The 20275-nt window shown below is 55.3% G+C and overlaps 2 protein-coding genes across 9 annotated transcripts in view; one reads left to right on the top strand and one right to left on the bottom strand.

Moving 5' to 3' along the window:
* CARD14 (caspase recruitment domain family member 14) overlaps positions 1 to 4734 on the bottom strand; it is a 37972-nt gene extending 33238 nt beyond the window's left edge. For 5 of the 8 annotated variants that reach the window (XM_058705337.1, XM_058705331.1, XM_058705336.1 and 2 more), the window contains exons 1-2: positions 3272 to 4734; positions 482 to 708 (exon numbers count right to left, since the gene is read on the bottom strand). The gene's annotated coding sequence lies outside the window, so the exon portion shown is untranslated. The remainder of the gene's footprint in view (positions 1 to 481; positions 709 to 3271) is intronic. The other 3 variants (XM_058705333.1, XM_058705332.1, XM_058705334.1) reach the window with 3 other exon arrangements.
* A 116-nt stretch (positions 4735 to 4850) lies between these two features.
* Positions 4851 to 16861, top strand: EIF4A3 (eukaryotic translation initiation factor 4A3). Its single transcript, XM_058705344.1, has 12 exons — positions 4851 to 5079; positions 6918 to 6990; positions 7556 to 7622; positions 8030 to 8092; positions 8678 to 8810; positions 9309 to 9389; positions 11794 to 11935; positions 12411 to 12549; positions 13305 to 13420; positions 16138 to 16245; positions 16339 to 16466; positions 16639 to 16861. Exons 1-12 carry the CDS (start codon positions 4911 to 4913, stop codon positions 16653 to 16655), a joined length of 1236 nt encoding a protein of 411 aa, XP_058561327.1. The 5' UTR covers positions 4851 to 4910; the 3' UTR covers positions 16656 to 16861.
* The last annotated feature ends 3414 nt before the right edge of the window (positions 16862 to 20275 follow it).

Here is a 20275-nt window from a genome sequence, read left to right on the forward strand (position 1 = left end):
GAGGGAGAGAGAGAATCACAAGCAGGCTCCATGCTGTCACTGTGGAGCCTGACTCAGGGCTCGACGCTCCCAATGGTGACATCATGCCCTGAGCTGAAATCAAGGGTCAGACACTTAACTGACTGAGCCCCCCAGGCACCTCTGGAACGCATTTAAACTCCACTCACAGCCTGTAAGACCTTTTATGATCTGGCCCTGCTCGCCTCTTGTCCCACCCCCACACTTGCCCACGCTCACGATGCCACCAATACCTTGGCTTCCTTCCCCTCTCTTGTACTGATCCCCTGCCTGTCTGGGAGTGTTCACACTCGTCATCCCTTCTTCCTGGAACACTCCTCCCTGGGGTGTTTCCATGGCCACCTCCCTTAACAACTTACACGACACCTTCCTCCAGTCACCCAGTAAATCAGCGACCCCCTCTCTTCCACTCTTTTTTTTTTTTTTTTTTTTGCATCACAGCCATGATAAAACCCGCAATTACCTTATTGGTCTGCATGTTTTGTTGGGCTTGCCCTCCTATGGAACACGAGCTCTGCCCGGCAGTGCTGTCCGTCCTGTCTGCCACCCAATCCAGCTCCTGGACCAGCGCCTGCTCCACAGAGATGCTCCTATGCACCTGTACCTTTGCCGTCCAAATGCCGGACGCTGGCAGGGTGTAGTCAAGGCTCCAGCCAGTGGGTTCGGGAGCACAGTAAGAGACGGCCACTCCTAGAAAGGAACAGTGGGAAGGGCAGGAAGTCCGTCTTGGGGGACAGCCCCTCGGATTCAGGGCATCAGCTCTTATGGTGATGATTCATGGGAGCCCAGCCCAGCCCAGCCCAGCAGTACTAACCTAAACCTCCGTCTGCCCCCGGACAAGACAAGCCACTTTGACCTGGTCTAACACAGGTACCAAGAAAGAAGTGGGTGGGCTCCTGTGGTGTAGCCCACCGACCTGTCCCTGTGTTCCCCATTGCTCTGGGATGAGCTCAGTTTGCTCCCGAACAGCCGGATCTGTCCTGCGGTCCTCCTGCCCTCCTGCTCTATGCACCCAGGCACACCTACTATGTGCTTGGGCAGGATGGGGAAAAACACAGACACGGGGCGCTGCCCTCCCTGACATTAGTCTAATCAGGTAGGGCAGCCTCCCTCCCCTAAATATAAAGGGTGTGGGAAGTGAGGCGCAGGAGGAAGAGGGGGTACCGTGCCCAAACAGAATGGGTGGGTCCCCTGTGGGGACAGGAAGTCCTGGGATAAAGGGCCCGGAGGTGAGAAGCCATCGAAATCCACTTTTTAGGGGACTCAGAGTGGAGCCATTTCTACTCTGCAGCTTGTAGCTGGAATTGTAATTGAGGTGTCTGTTAACAATGGAAACATTAATCTGCATGTTTGAGCAGTGGAAACGTGTACTGAAGGCCAAGCTGGGCTGTCCATTTGTGTTTTTTTATTCTTTTTAAAAAAATTTTTTTTTCAACGTTTTTAATTTATTTTTGGGACAGAGAGAGACAGAGCATGAACGGGGGAGGGGCAGAGAGAGAGGGAGACACAGAATCGGAAACAGGCTCCAGGCTCCGAGCCGTCAGCCCAGAGCCTGACGCGGGGCTCGAACTCACGGACCGCGAGATCGTGACCTGGCTGAAGTCGGACGCTTAACCGACTACGCCACCCAGGCGCCCCTGTGTTTTTTTATTCTTTTTTTTAAATTTTTTTTTTCAACGTTTTTTATTTATTTTTGGACAGAGAGAGACACAGCATGAACGGGGCAGGGGCAGAGAGAGAGGGAGACACAGAATCGGAAACAGGCTCCAGGCTCCGAGCCGTCGGCCCAGAGCCTGACGCGGGGCTCGAACTCACGGACCGCGAGATGGTGACCTGGCTGAAGTCGGACGCTTAACCGACTGTGCCACCCAGGCGCCCCTGTGTTTTTTTATTCTTGAGAGGGTGTGTGAGCAGGGGCGGGGCAGAGAGGGGGACAGAGGATCCGAAGCAGGCTCCACGCGGACAGCAGCGGGCCCGATGCGGGGCTCGAACTCACAAACCTTGAGATCACGACCTGAGCCCCAGTCGGACGCTCAACCGACTGAGGCACCCAGGCGCCCCCGGGGGTTGTCAATTCTTGCTTTATAAGCAGATGTTACGCCCAACGCAACATAGCGACGTGGAAACAGGAGGCCAACAGACAGAGCAAGTGACTAAGGCGTGTTCTCAGTACACAACCAACCAGTTACGTTTGCTATTGGTGATGAAGCAAAATGCGTTTCAGACCCTGCTGACCCTTTGGGGCACGTCGCATGGGCTTCGTGAAACTGGCACAGTACATCTCCCGAAGTGACTCTTTTCCCGGCCGCACTTACCAAGAGCCGCCTGTCCCGCGTCATAAAAACACGGCTCTGCTGTCATCTACTGAACTCCGAGCTCCCCACAATGGATTTACCCTCCTTGTTCTCCCAGAGGCCTCCTGGCCACCAAGGGGGACCTGCCTGTTATGCTCAGGTGCACCCCCGCTGTGTCCTACACCTCACTGTATTTTGGGGGGGGAGGGTGTCATCCCATCTGATTACGCGAGCCTCAGAGACAAAGACCACGTCTGCCTGGTTCCCCTTTGCTCCCTGGGGAGCACTGCTTATGAGAGACTGCACTGATCTCCCCCTCACCCCACCTCTTGTCCTTTTCTGTGCACTCTGGCCTAAAAAGTCAAAAAGTTACTGGCCCCAAACAAAAGGAAGAGGCTTTTAAGATGTGTATTCAAACACAGCCAAAGGGCCTTGCGGGAACAATGGCATAAAATGCCGTAGAAGTGGGAAGGCGAAAGACAAGCCGGGGTGGATTGTGAATTAGGATGAAGAGTCTCTGAGCAAGCGCCAAGAGTCAATTCTCCCCTTTGCACTTAGTAGGAATGCAAGAATTTCTTCCTTTCCCCATTGATGTCAGAATTTGTAGAGTCTTCTTTTTACTCTCTCCCCCACTCCTGGCAAGGTTATTTTACGTGCTAGATATACCTAGAGCAGCACTGTCCAATAGGAATATCATACACAGTGTGATTAAAACATTCCAGTAGCCGGGACGCCTGGGTGGCTCACCGGGTTAAGTGTCTGACTTCTGCTCGGGTCATGATCTCGCAGTCCGTGAGTTCGAGCCCCGCGTCGGGCTCTGTGTTGACAGCTCGGGGCCTGGAGCCTGCTTCCGATTCTGTGTCTCCCTCTCTCTCTGCCCCTCCCCCACTTGTGCTCTGTCTCTCTCTCAAAAACAAAAATAAAAAATGAACATTTAAAAAAAAAGAAAAGAGGGGCACCTGGGTGGCTCAGTCGGTAAAGCGTCTGACTTCTGCTCAGGTCATGATCTCACGGTTTGTGGGTTCGAGCCCTGTGTCGGGCTCTGTGCCGACAGCTCGGAGCCTGGAGCCTGTTTCGGATTCTGTGTCTCCCTCTCTCTCTGCTCCTTCTCTGCTTGTGTTCTGTCTCTCGAAAATAACCATCAAAAATCAAAATTGAGATTAAAAATAAGTGAAATTAATTGAAATAACATTTTATGTAACTGAGTATATCTAAAATATTGCCATTTCAACGCACAGTCAACGTAAAAGTTATTAATGAGATATTTTACACCCTTTTCTTATAGTGTCTTTGAAAGAAAATAAAGTTGCTATGTCTTCTCCGCAGAGGATTATCCAGCGTCCTCTCTGAGGCCGGACAGTTTTGCAAACTGTGCTGTGTTGTACCATGCATACGGATTTCAAAGTCTAAGAAAGCGAGTCAGCTTTAGAAATACTCAACATTTGACTACCACCGGCATTCTTACGAGGCATGCTTATCGGATCAATTACCTCCTAGAGTTTGGACATATTCTGCTCTTAGTGTGGGTGTTTCAGAAGGCAGGTCTCACTTACCTACAGCGCAACACATTGCGCTTTACGTATGCCTGGTTTCGTGGAAGAAACGATTATCCACTTACAACTAAATTAACCTTCACAACAGGAGAGCGTTCCAGCACCCTTGGAAAGAGGTGGTGGGTTCAACACGTGCCCAGTGATGCGAGCCAAGCCAACCAAGAGAAAGGGAGTGTAAGCCTCACAAAATTAAAAGCACACAGAACGAAGCCAGGTCGGGAGGTGACGCCGGTCCAGGGGCGAGCGAGCGAGCGAGCCTGGCACTGGAGGCACTTAGGCAAGTTTAAGGGTCACACGCAGGACTGGCTCTCGGGTACAGGGCGACAAAAGCCGAGCCCTCCGGGGTTCCCTTCCTGCGGGGCAGGCGCGGTGGCGCACGCGGGGCCCGGGAGCTGCAGGTGCAGCGCAGCCCGGGGGTCGTGCCCTCACACACTCGACCGGCGCAGGGACTCTCCCTTAGAGGCTTAAAACCCGGCTACCTAATCGGAGCCGGCAGCGAGGCTTTCCAAAAGTAAACTCTTTGCATCGGGGGCCAGGGACACTGAGCGGCAGCGCTGTTTCCCGCGGCGAGCGGGCGCCCTCCGCTCCGGCCGGGACCTTAGCGGAACCAGGGTGCGGCCGGGGGCCCTGGCTCGGCGGCTGCCGCTGGCGGGGTCCCCACGCCCACCCACCCGCGCGCAGGGTCTCCCGTCCCGGCGGTAATGGAACGGAGAACACCAACCCCACATTCCAACCAGCCCTGGCTCCGCGACGCTTCGGCCCTATTTATAAGGGGTGGGCGGGGCCCCGCCCCTCGCGAGTTCCCGCGGCGGCTCAAACGCGCGAGAGCAGCAGTAGCAGCGGCAGCAGCACCGCCTCCCTCCCTGAGGCCCCCTCCCTTTCCCTCTTCAGGGGAAGAGGAGCTCCACCGCCCCTCCCGAGACGCGGCCCCGACGCACGCTCGTACGCACGCGCGCGGTGGCGTCAGTTCCTGGCGCCGGCGGCGCGGGGCCCTGCTTCCGCTTTCCGCTGCGGCGCGCGCCCCGCTCTCAGCCGACTCGGGATCATGGCGGCCGCGGCCACGATGGCGACCTCGGGCTCGGCGCGGAAGCGGCTGCTCAAAGAGGAGGACATGACCAAAGTGGAATTCGAGACCAGCGAGGAGGTGGACGTGACGCCCACGTTCGACACCATGGGCCTGCGGGAAGACCTGCTGCGCGGCATCTACGCCTACGGTCGGGGGCCGCGGGGTGGCCGGGCGGCGAGGGCGGGGGCGCGGCCGGGAGGGAGTCCCGGGGCCCGGCATGCCGCGGCCCCGCCGTGTCGGTGTCGGAGGCTTCGGCGCGTCGTCCTCGGTGCAGAGCACGGTGCCGGGTCCAGCGAAGGCTGAGAAGTCTTCCCGGGCACTTGGGAGCCGTTCATGCGTTGGATAACGGGCTTGTACCTAGTAGGTGCTAGGGACCCGCGCTGCTCTGGGCGCTAAGGGTTTGGCAGTGAATCCGGCAGGCTCGTGCCTAGACCCGAGGCTGCTTCAGGCAGTGGTGATGGCTGTGACGCGGGGAGCAGGGGGAGTAGTGGGGCTACTGTTTGAACTGAGATCTGGATTAAGGAGCCCGTCGTGAGAGGACCGGGCAGAGGGAAGAGCTGGTGCCAGGACCGTGCGGTACTGAGTCCGTGCGTTCCAGGCACAGAAAGAAGCCTCCTGTGGTGGGAGCCCAGGGGCGACTTTGGAGGGGCAGACAGGGCCAGGTCTTACAGCGTGCTGTGTGAGGTGATGAAGAGTTTTTTATTTCTAAGTGCAGTGGGAAGCCCTTGGAGGGTTTTAAGCAGGGGTCAGATTTGCAGGTACAGAGATTATTTTGGGAGTCTGGATTTAAGGGGAGGTGAGAGGTGAGGCTGGAGAGGAGGCAGGGGAGAGGTGATGGTGTTGCGGTGGCGATGGGTTGGATGTGAGCAGCAGAGGTGGGTGGTGGTGCTGTTTGCTTAGGTGGGGAGCCCTGGAGGGAGGCAGAGTCGGGAGTTCTGTCCTGGGCGAGGTGAATCTCAGGGGCTTGTAAGCCATCCAGTTGGAGATGTTGGGAGGCAGTTGCCCGAGTTGGGAGCCTGGGAAGAGTTGGGGTGGGGGGGGCAGTGCAGATGGGAGTGATCAGCATCTGTGTTTAACGCCTGGGACTGGGCTGTCATTCACCCAGCAGTCCTTGATGTTCTGGCAGTTTAGACAGCAGAGAGGGTGCTAAGGGGATGGGAGGTGAGAAGTGCCAGCGCATCCCCGCCTGGTGCGAGGCGGACAGTCCTGCCTGTCTCCGGGCATCCGGAACATCCCTGCCCCAAACACTGTTTTTAGTTTCCCAGCCACGTGCTTGGTCACGATGAGGGTTTTAAGTCATCTATTATAGTTTTTATGTCAAATGGAAGTTGTATTTTAAAAGACTGCCCCAAATTAAAAAAAATTTTTTTTTGTACATAAACTATTGTTTACTTGGAAAATACTTTTACTCCTTCAGAGTAGCCTCGTTCCCCGGTAACGGTCACGTAGAGGGATGGTGTCCTCGTTTGTATAGCTGCACCATGAGTGGAAGGGGCACAGTGTGGACCCCGCAGAAAGACCCAGGCAGTAGAGTAAATGCAGTGTAGACACTTGGACAGCATGCAGACCGATACGGAGAGGGAAGAGGGGCAGCTGCTGAGCCACTGGACTTATTTCCCTTCCTTGTAGTTCAAACAGTAACGCAAAGAATAGCTCTGCAAGTGACTGTAAATAGCACAGAAGGAATTGGAGTCAAAGGTGAGCCCCCGCCCGGGGTCCGGGAGTGCCACCGTTAACTTTTTGGGGGGGTTTGGTAATCCAACTGAGGTCTCTGTATTCTGCAACGGTGTTTTTAAATAAGGATTTTGTACAAATGAGATCCACGTTAGTATGAAAACATGGTTCAGCCCAGTTCATTCACCAGCTGTTTGTCGAGAGCTTCCGTATGTTGGACTTGGGGTTAGGAGGGGTGGGGGTGAGGGCTTAAACAAGGATACCGAGGAGCTTCCAGTGTGTGGTTAGAACTAACTTTCTTTCTCTCTGCAGGTTTTGAAAAACCGTCAGCCATCCAGCAGCGAGCCATCAAGCAGATAATTAAAGGCAGAGACGTCATCGCTCAGTACGTCACTGGCCCCAAACGGGGTTCGGCTGCAGTCAGCCCAGTGCAGAGAGTGCTTTGGGAGGACCATTTTTCACCCTTTCCTTGACTTTAATCCACAGGGTGTCTTGTTTTTTTCTTTTCCTGTCCTTTTTCTTTTCCTTTCCTGTCCTGTCTAGAAAGCCGTCATATTTTTAGCCAGCCTTACCTATCAGTTGGCGTGTGGAATGGTTTATTATACTCTCTTAATGGCTTTATCCCCCATTTGCCTTATTCTTAAAGACTTGGTTACAAGATGAATTGTTTTTGGAGGCTGGTTTTAGTCCAAAATTACAGAAAAGAATTACGTTTATATAAAGGGGAATCTCTCCTTTTCTGCCACCTGTAACACTTGATCTCCCTTGGTGACCCTGCAGAGCCCCCGCCCTTCGGTTGAGGCACTGGTCTGCTCCGGGAGGTGGGGCTCCTGCTCAGAAGCCACCCAGGTGCTCCTGCACCTGCCCCTGGGGGTAATGCCATGGTGGGGGTGCCGTGAGTGGGAGCAGGGAGCCCGTTCCACACCCTCGGTCTGTGTTTTCTCGAACAGGTCTCAGTCTGGCACAGGCAAAACCGCCACGTTCAGCATTTCCGTCCTCCAGTGTTTGGATATTCAGGTAATTTGCAACTCCTAGGAAATCCTTCCTTTTCTCCTCTAACTGCAGTTCAAAAAGGGCAGCTTTGAAAAATGTCTATTGGGTTGTACCGACTCAACTAATTTCTTAAGAGGTTCTTGGGTGTGTACTCACATGAGAGCTAATACTCTGTCATCAATTCCTTGTCATTTAAACCGAGAGATGTATCAGCGGACATTCTTGTCTGCAAGCCGCAGTCCTGCCTGGTAAACCCCGTGATTGCTGGGTTCACGCTTGAACTCACATTCGGGTTCGTTTACCTCTGTTAGACGTGTGGTCTCATGTGCGGTTGACGTGAGATAACATTGCAGAGAGGTCTGCGCTGAACTAGTGTCGTGTACCTCGAAAATACTGAGGACTCTCTGTTTTCTGACACATTATTTTACCAGGTTCGTGAAACCCAGGCTTTGATCTTGGCTCCAACGAGGGAGTTGGCGGTCCAGATCCAGAAGGTGAGACCCAGGGAGGCGGTGCTGTATTTGCAAGTATTGCTTTCTCATTCAGTGGTCGAAGGCTGACTGGTTGGTTGAATCTAATCCTGCTTTTTGGTTTCCTCTAATTTTATTTCCTGATCCCTAACATTTGTGACGTGAATTTCTGATACGTTTTAAATCATTTTTAACGTTGCTGGTGTGATTCCACTAGCTTTTTGCAGTTTTAGAATTGTAATTTTTTTCAGAAAAAGATTCGTTTTAGTTAAGCGGTTGTAACTTTTATACTTAAAACACTATAAACACTCGATACAGGTTAAGAAGTAAATACTGTCTCTGGGTGGCTGGGATTATGAGTTTTATGTGTTTCTGGGCATTTTGTAATTGAAATGTACTGCTTTTGTACTGATAAGCCAGCAAAACGACTTCATTTTGGCACAGAAAAGAGTAGGAGGGGGAGAGCGGGTCTTTTTGTAGTTTTATGCTGTAAATAATAGAATAAATGACTCTTGGTGGTCGTCTTACGTTGGAGGAGAAATTACCTTCGTTTTGGGAAAACTGCGAGGTCTCTGACTTTGCACGAACGTGAGCCTCGTTTGAATTCAGGGCCTGCTCGCGCTGGGTGACTACATGAACGTCCAGTGCCACGCCTGCATCGGGGGCACCAACGTGGGGGAGGACATCAGGAAGCTGGACTACGGGCAGCACGTCGTCGCCGGCACCCCCGGGCGTGTCTTTGGTAAGCGCTTCTGTCTGTAAAAGTCACGCACCCAACAGGGTTCGCAAGTGGCGTTTAAACCGCCTGGGACTGTTTCCCGTTGCCATGCGGCGTCACAGTTTTGCACATGGGTGACGTGTAGGAGGTGGACAGAGGTCTCTGAAATGCCGTGAAAATGTGAAGAACAGCCAGGACGGCTGGCCCTTTCCTTGTAGCCTGAGGTCTAATTATTTCTTTTCTTTTCTTTTCTTTTCTTTTCTTTTCTTTTCTTTTCTTTTCTTTTCTTTTCTTTTCTTTTCTTTTCATGTTGGTTTATTTTTGAGAGAGAGAGAGACACAGAGTGTGAGCGGGGGAGGGGCAGAGAGATGGAGACACAGAATCCGAAGCAGGCTCCAGGTTCGACTCGGGGCTCGAACCCACGAACCACAAGATCATGACCTGACCGAAGCCGGACGCTCAACTGACTGAGCCACCCAGGTGTCCCTTGAGGTCTAATTATTTTTAACTGTGGTTCCGTAGACATGATTCGGCGCAGAAGTTTGAGGACGCGCGCTATCAAGATGTTGGTTTTGGACGAGGCTGACGAAATGTTGAATAAAGGTATGAGTAACAGCGTAATTTCCTCCCAACGTGTAACTCCGTTTTCACAGCACGAGGTGGAAACCAGCTAACACAAGCGTTCTCTGCGTGAGCAGAAGCGCTCGGCCCGGGCGCGACTACGAACATAGAACTTGCGCCCTGTCCTTCCCGCGGTGGGGAAGGGACCGCTGTGCCACCGCTCCTCACGCATCCGGGGCTGGCGCAGGTGGGGAGGCGCGCGGTCGAGGCGGGGCGCGTAGAGACGCCTGCTGTGCCCTGTGGGGCCCTGGCGGCTGTGACAGGGAGCCTGGGTTTCTGGTAACAGCGTGTCGTGTTGTCTAGAGGTTCTGTAATCTCTTTAGCTGGCTGTCCTATTGGTTGTCTAGGCTTTTACTTTCTTATTTCGATTTAAATTTACCTTATGGGGCGCCTGGGTGGCGCAGTCGGTTAAGCGTCCGACTTCAGCCAGGTCACGATCTCGCGGTCCGTGAGTTCGAGCCCCGCGTCAGGCTCTGGGCTGATGGCTCGGAGCCTGGAGCCTGTTTCCGATTCTGTGTCTCCCTCTCTCTCTGCCCCTCCCCCGTTCATGCTCTGTCTCTCTCTGTCCCAAAAAAAAAATAAATAAATAAAAAAATAAATAAATAAATAAATAAATTTACCTTATTATATTTTTTCAATGTTTATGTAATTGTTTTGGGAGAGGGATAGAGAGCGAGCAGGGGAGGGGCAGAGAGAGAGGGAGAGAGGGAGACAGAATCCCAAGCAGGCTCTGTGTTGTCAGCACAGAGTCCCGCTTGAGCCCACAAATGGTGAGATCGTGACCTGAGCTGAAACCGAGTTGGACCCCAACCGAAAAAGCCAGCCAGCTGCCCCCTTTTTTAAAAGAATTTTAATATTTATTTTTTGAGGGGCGCCTGGGTGGCTCGGTCGGTTGAGCATCCGACTTCCGCTCAGGTCAGGATCTCACGGTTTGTGAGTTGGAGCCCCACATCGGGCTCTGTGCTGACAGCTTGGAGCCTGGAGCCTGCTTCCGATTCTGTGTCTCCCTCTCTCTCTGTTCCTCCCCCACTCATGCTCTCTCTCTGTGTCAGAAATAAACATTAAAAAAAATATTGTTTGAGAGAACTCGTGCCAGCAAGCAAGGGGGAGGGGCGGAGGGTGGGGACGGGGACAGAGGATCTGAAGCAGGCTCTGTGCTGACCACAGAGAGCCCGATGCGAGGCTCGATCCCACAAATCGTGAGATCATGACCTGAGCAGAAACCAAGAGTCAGACACTCAACCCACTGAGCCACCCAGGTTCGTAGGCTGATCTTTTTCCCAGTTACGTTTTAAAGCAAATTTTTAGACTTCATGCATACCTTTTAGGATTTTCACGTGTTTCTATCAAAACGTCTGAGGACAGATATGTGACGCCCCCCTTGGTGGTGGCGGCTGTGGTGTCAGTACGGTGACAGGGAAATGCGACTGACAGATGCTTTGGGTCCAGCGCCTGTTAGAGCGCCTCTCCGTGTGTCCACACCTCCGCTGCCTGCACACACCCTCCCCTCAGTCCCTGCCCCCACACCAGGGGGTCACTGGGTGACAGACACAGCGGCTGAGGTGCGGTTCCCGCCGGTTTTCCCGGTGTCCGGGCCTGCGGGGCCCCTGCTGCGTGAGGAGCTGTCCCCGCGCCCCTCTGTCCAGAGGCCCTGCTCTTCTAGGGGGCGGCGCGGTTACCGCTGCGCACTCGGGCGGCTTCCTTAGCGTTTGAGGAAGTGTCGCCTGCGGGCGGCTCCTCGCGGGTGGCCCCTGGGGCGGCCGTTCGCACAGCGAGGTCTCCAGACGGATGGTGTCTGCGTCATCTGGGGGTTTGCTAGAAACGCAGGTCTTGGGCTCTGTCATTTGTGGGGTCACGACTTCGCGGTCTGTTAAGGGGCCTTTGGAGTCTGGGACCCGCCGTGCGGGCATTCTCACGGGCTCTCCTGCTGACCCCGCGTCCTGCCCGGGGCAGCGGAGGTCGCGGTGTGGTGGCCCGTGGGCCAGGTCCCACCAGTCGAGGTGTGGTTGACGGGTGACATACACCCCTAAGGATCCCACGTGTGCGGGAGATTGTTCTGTCCGAATCTGGATCTCTGGTTTCTCTTAAAACGTGGCAGATCTGGCCACGTCGGACGCACATCCTCACAGCAGCCTGACAGCAGCGGTGACCGCCAGCAGGCGTCTGAGGTCGTGGGCGACCCAGGGCCGGGGCTTCTGTTGCTCCTCACGGCCGGCATCCAGGCCTGTCGGGGTGGGGCCGCGACCCCCAGAGACGACAGAGAGGGGCGCGTGGATTTCCGGGCTCCGCGGAAGACATTCTTTGTGAAACCTACGCTTCACATCCGCGACCTCCGTGTCCAGTCGCGCGGCCTTCAGAATTCTCCGCGTCTCCTCCTTTGTCCCAGGTTTCAAGGAGCAGATTTACGACGTGTACAGGTACCTGCCCCCGGCCACACAGGTGGTGCTCATCAGTGCCACGCTGCCTCACGAAATCCTGGAGATGACCAACAAGTTCATGACGGACCCCATCCGCATCTTGGTGAAGCGGTAAGCACGGCCCGCGCCTCAGGTGCCGCAGCCACAGGCCACGTAGCTGGTGTTTGGGTCTGCAAACGTGTAAAGTGTTTCTTGTATTCTTTTTTGAAAAGCCAGCTTTGAGGCACCCGGCTGGCTCAGTTAGTGGAGCGTGGGACTCTTGATCTTGGGGTTGTGAGTTCGAGCCCCATGTTGGATGTGGAAAAAAAAAAAAAAAAAAGCTAATTTTCACGACGGGCCTTCTCCTTTGGCTCCATGATTCCGAATTTATGAGCTAGCTGACGGTATTTGTCCATCATTGCCGTGGGAGCAAAATACGCAATACGAGGTGTGCAAGTTGTTGAAGGCGCAGGCTGGTCGGGCCTGTGCAGCAGAGGTGCTGGCCCCTGGGAGGGTAGGGGCCGCCACCGGGAACGTTGCGTGGCTTGTGTGCGCCCTCAAATCTTGGTGGAGGAATGAGTTCCCGGGACGTGCCTTTGTCTTCCAGCGATGAACTGACCCTAGAAGGCATCAAGCAGTTTTTTGTAGCGGTGGAGAGGGAAGAGTGGAAATTCGACACCTTGTGTGACCTGTACGACACGCTGACCATCACTCAGGCGGTCATCTTCTGTAACACCAAACGGAAGGTACGTAGCCACCTTAGCTCTTCAGTGTTCTCGTGGCAAAAACTGAACTTGGTTCTCTTTGGAACGCAGCCCAGACCTTGCCCGTGGTGGCTCAGAAGGGGACAGGCGGGCGTGGCCAGGGAAGCTGTACGGACGTGTTCACGCTGGTCCCAGGACCGGACACACGGACGTCATTGGCTTTAGGTGGGGCCTCGGGCCTGGGTTTTCCTAGGCTCCCAAGTGATGCTCTCGTACAGGTGGACCAGACAGCCAGGAGTCGGCCACCTTCCAGAGAAGATTTGAATTTAAGTTTCAAATGAGAATAGTGAGAGACGGCCTTTTTTTTCCCCTTGAGAAACGTACACGGAACTAGTGAGAGGAGTTTTGCCCCAACATGTGCTGGGCAAACGTTTCCCACACGTCTAGTAAAGATTCCTCTGAGGTTTTTTTTTTCCCCCAAAGGTTTATTTTGAGAGAGAGCAAGCAGGGGAGGGGCGGAGAGGGGGGACAGAGGATCCCAAGCAGGCTCTGAGCTGTCAGCGCAGAGCCCGACGCGGGGCTCGAACCCAGACGAACGTGTGAGACCGCGACCTGAGCCGAAGTCAGACGCTCAACCCGCTGAGCCAAACCCCAGGCGCCCCGTGATCGATCCGCGTGTTAAGGGCCCCGGCGCTGAGCGTTCACGTTGGTTCCACGGACGACTGAGCTGAGGTCCGCAGCACGCGCCCCGGTCTGGTTTCTGAGCTTACGGTGGCGGCTGCTGCTTTGCCCTGCAGGTGGACTGGCTGACGGAGAAGATGCGAGAGGCCAACTTCACGGTGTCGTCCATGCACGGCGACATGCCGCAGAAGGAGCGCGAGTCCATCATGAAGGAGTTCCGGTCCGGCGCCAGGTGGGTCGGCGCCACTTCCGACCCCGGACCGTGCCCTCCTGCCTCCCGCCTCCTGGGCGTGGGCGTGGGGAGCCCTGCGGGGGCGCTAGGCTGGGGGGAGCTGCCATCACCTCGGGGGTGGGGGGTGGGTAGGGGTCTTCACTGCCGAGTAAGGAGGTTTTCCGGTGGTGCTTTTGTGTTGGGGTCTTAGCCGAGTACCGCTGTGGTCGGAGAGCACGTGGCGTCGTTCCTCGTAGCGTGTACCCAGGTTTGCTTGCCGGCCCGGCACGCTCACTTCTAGATGCCCCGTGCGCGTGTGCACAGGCCGAGCGCCCCGTGGTCGCCGTGCCCCGGAGGCTCGGTTGCCGGTTGCGTTTCGGACCCTCCGCACCCTCCCCTCTGTTTCTCTTTACTGTCTCCGCAGCAGCGAGGGAGCTGTGGGTGCAGCTCTGAGTTCCGTGTGTCCTCGATGGGTCCTGAGGCTGTCGTGCCGACCAGTTCAGGGTTGTTGGGTTTCTGCAGGGTTAGCCTTCATCACAGAAGCGTCCCTCCGTCCGTAGTAATGCTGCCTGTCGGCAGTCCTGCCGTGAGGCCGGCCCGGCCGCCTTGTGGGGTGGGTGTCCCCACCGGGTCCCCTCACACGTCCTGCCCCCACTCTGTGTGCCGCCCGAAGCTGCAGGTGTGCGCTGTGCACACGGCTCACGGTGGCTTCTGGTTGGTTTTCTTCGTCGTTGTAATGCTGATCGCTGTCTTGGGATGCAGTTCGTCCCGTGTTGTTTGATGCTGTTGAAACTACGTTTGAATTAATCATCTCATCAGTGCGTTTACCTCTCATGCTCTTTTTCTGATTCCTTTTTTTAAAATTCGTTTTGAGGGGCGCCTGGGTGGCGCAGTCGGTTAAGCGTCCGACTTCAGCCAGGTCACGATCTCGTGGTCTGTGAGTTCGAGCCCCGCGTCAGGCTCTGGGCTGATGGCTCGGAGCCTGGAGCCTGTTTCCGATTCTGTGTCTCCCTCTCTCTCTGCCCCTCCCCCGTTCATGCTCTGTCTCTCTCTGTCCCAAAAATAAATAAAAAACGTTAAAAAAAATTAAAAAAAAAATAAATAAATAAAATAAAATTCGTTTTGAGAGAGAGCACGTGCACATGCAGGGAAGGGGCAGAGAGAGAGAGAGAGAGAGAGAGAGAGAGAGAGAGAGAGAGAGAGAATCTTAAGCAGGCTCCGTGCTCAGTGCTTAGCCTGATGTGGGGCTTCTGTGAGACCATGACCTGAGCAGAAATCAAGAGTCGGACGCCTAAGCCGGCTGAGCCCAGGTGCCCTGGTTTTGGATTTCATATCCTCATTCCTTTTCCCCATTTCCTTTTCTCCTGAGGGAGTGTAGCGCTCTGTGCCTCCATCCTCCACATCTGTTGTGATTGGCACGTGGGCCTTCGTCCCTGCTCCCGCAGAGACCAGAGGCTTCAGTGACCCCTGCATTTCTAGAAAGCGGTGGTGGTGGTCACGTGTTTTCTAATATCACAAACTCCACAGGACGCCTCTGCTTTATGTGACAAAACGTACATACGTTCAGACTCATACTATCATTTTACTCTTTATCTTTGAACTTCTGTCTGGGATGGATGTCCTTCTCCTTGAAGAATGTCTTCACCTATTTGGTTTGGGGCTGCCAGTGACCCAATGACAGAGTGTCCGTTTTGGTTTGTCTAGAAGTGTTTATCTCGAAGGAGAAACTTGCTGAGATAGAATTCTGGGAAGTCGCCTGCGGTCTCGCTGCTGCCCCACCCCCCACCCCCGCTTGTCTTTCGCTGTCTCAGCGGCTCCTGCTCTGATGCGTCCGTGCGGCTCTGGTCTTTCCTCCTGCTGGGCTGCAGTCCGGCTTCCTGCCCCGCCGTGTGGCTGGGCTCCTCTTCCCTCTCCCTCTGGGGCTGCGGTTGTAGGTGATTATGGGGCAGTGACACCTCCCCGTTTTGTTTTGAACTCCCTTCTCCTGTGTTGCTGTCCCTTAACTTGAATGCTTCTAGACCAGCGACGTCCAATAGAAATATATAGTTCAGGCCACATCTGAGATTTCCTAGTACCCGTGTTAAAACAGACAAAAAGAAACAGGTGAGGTTGATTTTTAATACAATATTTGACTCAACGGGGCGTGTCGTTTCAACATTTGCAATATGTAGCATTAAAAATGCTAATTAAGGTGTTTTTTGCTTTTTTTTGTATCGAGCATTGAAAATCCTGTGTGTATTTCACACTCTAAAGAGCATCTCATTCCGGGCCAGCCGCGCTGCACGTGCTCGAGGGGTAGGCAGGCTGGTGGCCTCGGTAGTGGACGTGGCGGCCCGTGGCGTGTCCGATCCTGCCCTGGCTGCGGGACAGAGCGCTGTGAGTTGCATTTCAAATTTGAACACGCTGTAAAGCCTGCGCCAAGGTCCAGAGGCCACCAGCCCTGACTCCCCTCTAGGCGGAAGTAGGACGTCTTTCCCAGTTGTTGATACGGGGCTGGGTTCAAACAGTTAAACGTAGTGCAGCAGAAGCTACCAGAACTCTCTTTATCAGACGGTGCGCGTGAACTGAGCACAACCACAGACGCGAGGCCCTTCGTGGACAGGTCTTTCCGGTGCCGCCCCGACGCTGCACGCCTGCAGGGGGGCCGGTGTGAGGGTGACCTGACGTGTTTCCGCTCGTAGCCAGTCTTAAGCTTTCGTGACCGGGGTGATTGCCTCAAGCACCTTCTCTCGTTGCAGCCGTGTGCTCATCTCCACGGACGTCTGGGCCAGGGGCTTGGACGTCCCTCAGGTGTCCCTCATCATTAACTACGACCTGCCCAATAACAGAGAGTTGTACATACACAGGTAGGGGTGGGCTTCCCGTGGGCCTCCCGTTGGCGGGTGTCCCGTCCCCTTTCCTGCTGCGTGTACTGAAGGGGTTTTGCTCTGCCCTCGAAGAATCGGGCGCTCGGGCCGCTACGGCCGGAAGGGGGTGGCCATCAACTTTGTGAAGAACGACGACATCCGTATCCTGAGAGACATCGAGCAGTACTACTCCACCCAGATCGACGAGATGCCCATGAATGGTGAGCCCGCCTGCCCGCCAGGATGTGTGGCACCTGCCCTCGCCCTCGCCCTCCCCCTCCCCTCCCCCTCCCGTCTTGTTTGTGTCTAGAATACGTCGTGAGCCTGTAGCTCAGTTTACACGTTTGCACCCCGTTTGCATCCTTCCTTCACACGTGCCTTTCTCTCCCTCAGTGGCTGACCTGATCTGAGGAACCCGCCGCGTTGACGAGCTGGCGACCGTCGCCCACCTCGTGCCGTTGTCGGGAAGTGTGTGGGGGCGGTTTCCGGGTGATGGGGTTTGTGTGAGCTTGGCGACAGCCACCGGGACAGGCGAGCCCTCGGTGTTCTTTTCTTACCCACGTGTAAATAATGCTTGGAGTTTTTTTCATTAAACGTTTAAAACTTTTCCCATAAACTCTTAATTTGTGTTTTTTTTTTTTAATACTTCTTTTTGGAGCAATCTGCATACCCAGCCTGGGGCTTGTCACGATCCCGAAATCAAAAGTTGCACGCTCCACCGACTGAGCCAGCCAGGTGCCCCTCAGGTTTATATCTCTTCAGGTGCCACCGGCCCTTCTAGTAACGTGCTGGGCGATCTTGGGCCACAGGTCGGGTCGCTTCACTCCGCTTTCTGTCTGTGTCGGTGAATAGAAGTGGTGATACAGCCCGCCTGTGCAGACCTCCCCAAGCGGGTCGAGATGGCAGCAGTCGAACGTCCATGGTTGGGAGCTTGAGACGTTTCTGAAGTTCACCCGGCGACTCCGACCCCGGGCATCACCGTCGTGTGGCATGTGGAAGGAACTACCCGACGAGCTCCCGTCCTGGAGCGGGGCCGCACAGGGTCCGATGCAGTGCGTGGAGGGCGCCTATGTGCCGGCAGCGGAGACTGCGACACCACAGCCCCGGCCACGTGCAGCCAGGAAGCAGCCGCCGTGCCGGGCACCGGATCCCGCTTCTCGCGGTCGGGAGGGAGGGGGTTCGGCAGAAGAGGCGGTAGATCCTTGACTCCAGCTTGGCCCTGGGTTTGCGCACCAGGAGCGGGAGCCCCAGGCGAGCAGCTGGGGGGAAGGGTTTGTCAGCAGCCGTAGCGTTTCTGGCTTGACAAGCGCGGTGTGGGTGGAGGAGGGAGGGGAGCACGCGGGGCCTCGTCCGTGGCTCGGGGAGGGGGCGGCAGGAAGCAAGCCAGAGGGAGAGACGCGGGAGAAGCCGAACTCAGATGCCGTCTAGGAAAGAGAACAACTAGCAAAACACAGGAAAACATTCAACCTGGCAGGTGACTCAGGTGTGACGTGTGGCCAGGAAGGATTTAACGACCGTGAGTGTGGCGAGGGCGTGGGAACGTCGGTGCTGTGGTGTCAGTGGGAAAGCAGCCTGGCCCTGACCAGTGGGAGCAATGAAGATGTTCTCTCTCTCTGAGGGGGGAGTTCTGCCTTAGGCAGCTTTCCGGAACGTGGACTGGTGGGGGGGGGGGGGGTGCTGAGTGCTGGGAGGGGTGCGTGGGGAGCCACTGTGCTTGCATGGCTGTGAGGGGGTTGGGGGGCAGCCGGGGCACGAGTGTCACGGCCCAAGTGGGTTTAGCGGTGTCCCTTGGCAGCCGAACGTTGAGAGAAGCAAGGGGGCCGGTGTGCCCGGCCAGACGGGATGTTGAAAGCCGTTCAGCATTCGACACTGAATATTCAGATGTTTAGCTGCCAGTTGTAGCCGTTACTCGCTAAAAAGTGGAAATGACCCAAACCTCCACCAACCGGCAAGTGCAGTCACGGCGCGTGAGGAGTATTACGTGGCCATCCAGAGGGGTGTGGTGTCGACACCCGCTCGCCGAGGGCCACGTGCTGTGCGATCCCACTTCCGTGAAATGTCCCAGACGGCTGCATCAGACAGAACTCAGGTGGTGGTTTTCCTGACCGGGGAGCGCGTGCTTTGGGGGTCGAAAACGTTGAGGAGTCGGACTGTGGTAACGGTTGCACACCTCTGTAAGCGTGGCGGACGTCACTGAGCGGTCACGTTTTGAAGGGGTGACTCCTACGGAGCTACGTCTCCGTTACAAATCCGGCGGGGGGGGGGGGGGCACAGGCTATAAAAGATGGCTTGACCGGGTCCCGAAACAGGACACGGCTACACACACTTCGAAGAAGTCACAAAAGGCGCGAGTAAGCGGAGAGTGGAGAAGTAAGGGAAACGTGCCCCACGGGAGCCCTCCGACCACGGTGAACCTTGGGCAGAGGTTTTGGGAAGACGTACCAGGGGCGGAGAGAGCCGTGTCGTACGTGATACCTGGAAAGGTGGTTCGTCACAGATGCCGCCGGGACAGCCCGGGGGCCTTGCACCCAGAGGAGCCTCACGCCGGCAAAAGCCAGTAGAGCTGCCGGGAAGGCCAGGCGAGTCCGGTTCCAGCTGCGTTCGGGAACCCGGGGAAGATAAAGATACCAGATTTTCCTCGCGTACGGCCAACAGCAGACCGTGGCTCTGGCCAGCGTGGTGAGGCAAGAAAAGGGGTAAAAGGCATCCGTTTGGAAAGGAAGAAAAGTCCGCGTAGACTCTCCTTCGCGTGGAAAGTTTCGGGGCTCTGCCACTGGGCTGCTAGAGCCAGTGGTTGAGAACGGCCGTGGACGAGGTCGGCGTCCAGAACTCGCTCGCGTTCCTGCAGGCCAGCAGTGAGCACTTGGAGAGGGAGACTCCAGCACTGCTTACGGTGGTGCCAGAGAGTGAAATACGGGGGATACGTTTGGCACCTGCGGCATCCGTGCCCCGAGAGCCACGACGTGTTGCTGTGAAAAACGCCCATAAACGAGAGGTGCCGTCGTAACGGGACTAGAGGGGTCGGGATCGCTCAGGTGTCTGTTCTCCCCGCGTTGTTCCACGGATCCGGCACAGCCCCGACCAAAGCACCAAGAGACTTTGGCAAAAACCGACAAGCTGATTCTAAAGCTGATATGGAGGGGCGCCTGGGTGGCTCGGTCGGTTGAGCGTCCGACTTCGGCTCAGGTCATGATCTCACGGTCCGTGGGTTCGAGCCCCGCGTCGGGCTCTGTGCTGATGGCTCGGAGCCTGGAGTCTGCTTTGGATTCGGTGTCTTCCTCTTTTTCTGCCCCTCCCCAACTTGCGCTGTGTCTCTCAAATATAAATAAACGTTTAAAATTTTTGTTTCTTTTTACATTTATTCACTTTTGAGAGACAGAGACAGAGCACAAGCAGGGGAGGGGCAGAGAGAGAGGGAGACAACAGAATCCAATCCGGAGCAGGTTCCAGGCTCCGAGCTGTCAGCACAGAGCCTGACGCGGGGCCCAAGCTCATGACCCGTGAGATCATGACCTGAGCTGAAGTCGGAGGCTTAACTGACTGAGCCACCAGGCGCCCCGATATTAAAAAATTTTTTAACAAAAAAATAAAATTCACGTGGAGATACAAAGGACCCAGCATGGCCGGAACAGCTTTGAAAAACTGAACAAAGCTGGAGGACTTTTCCTGCCTGATCCCCAGGAACATTACAAACTTATGGCACAACAGTGAGGTGTTGGCACAAAGACACCCCCAGATCCCTGGGATGTGGTACAAGGTCTAGAGAGAGACCACAGATTTATGGGGAGGGGGTTTTCAGCAGGGGGTATTGAGGCAGTGCAGTGAGTAAAGGATGATCCTTTCAGCAAATGATGCCCGAACAGATGGCGAGCCCCATGCAAAAAAAGAAAAACCCTTTATCATTACTTCGTACCACGAACAAAAAGCAGCTTGGGACGGAAGACCTAAAGTCACAAAGCTTCTGGAAGCACAGGAGGCAAGTCTTAGTGGCCTTGGATTTGGCCAAGATTTTTTTAATAGGACAGAAATA

The sequence above is a fragment of the Neofelis nebulosa genome, chromosome 16 (genome assembly GCF_028018385.1).
Source record: "Neofelis nebulosa isolate mNeoNeb1 chromosome 16, mNeoNeb1.pri, whole genome shotgun sequence".
Classification (NCBI taxonomy): Eukaryota; Metazoa; Chordata; class Mammalia; order Carnivora; family Felidae; genus Neofelis; species Neofelis nebulosa.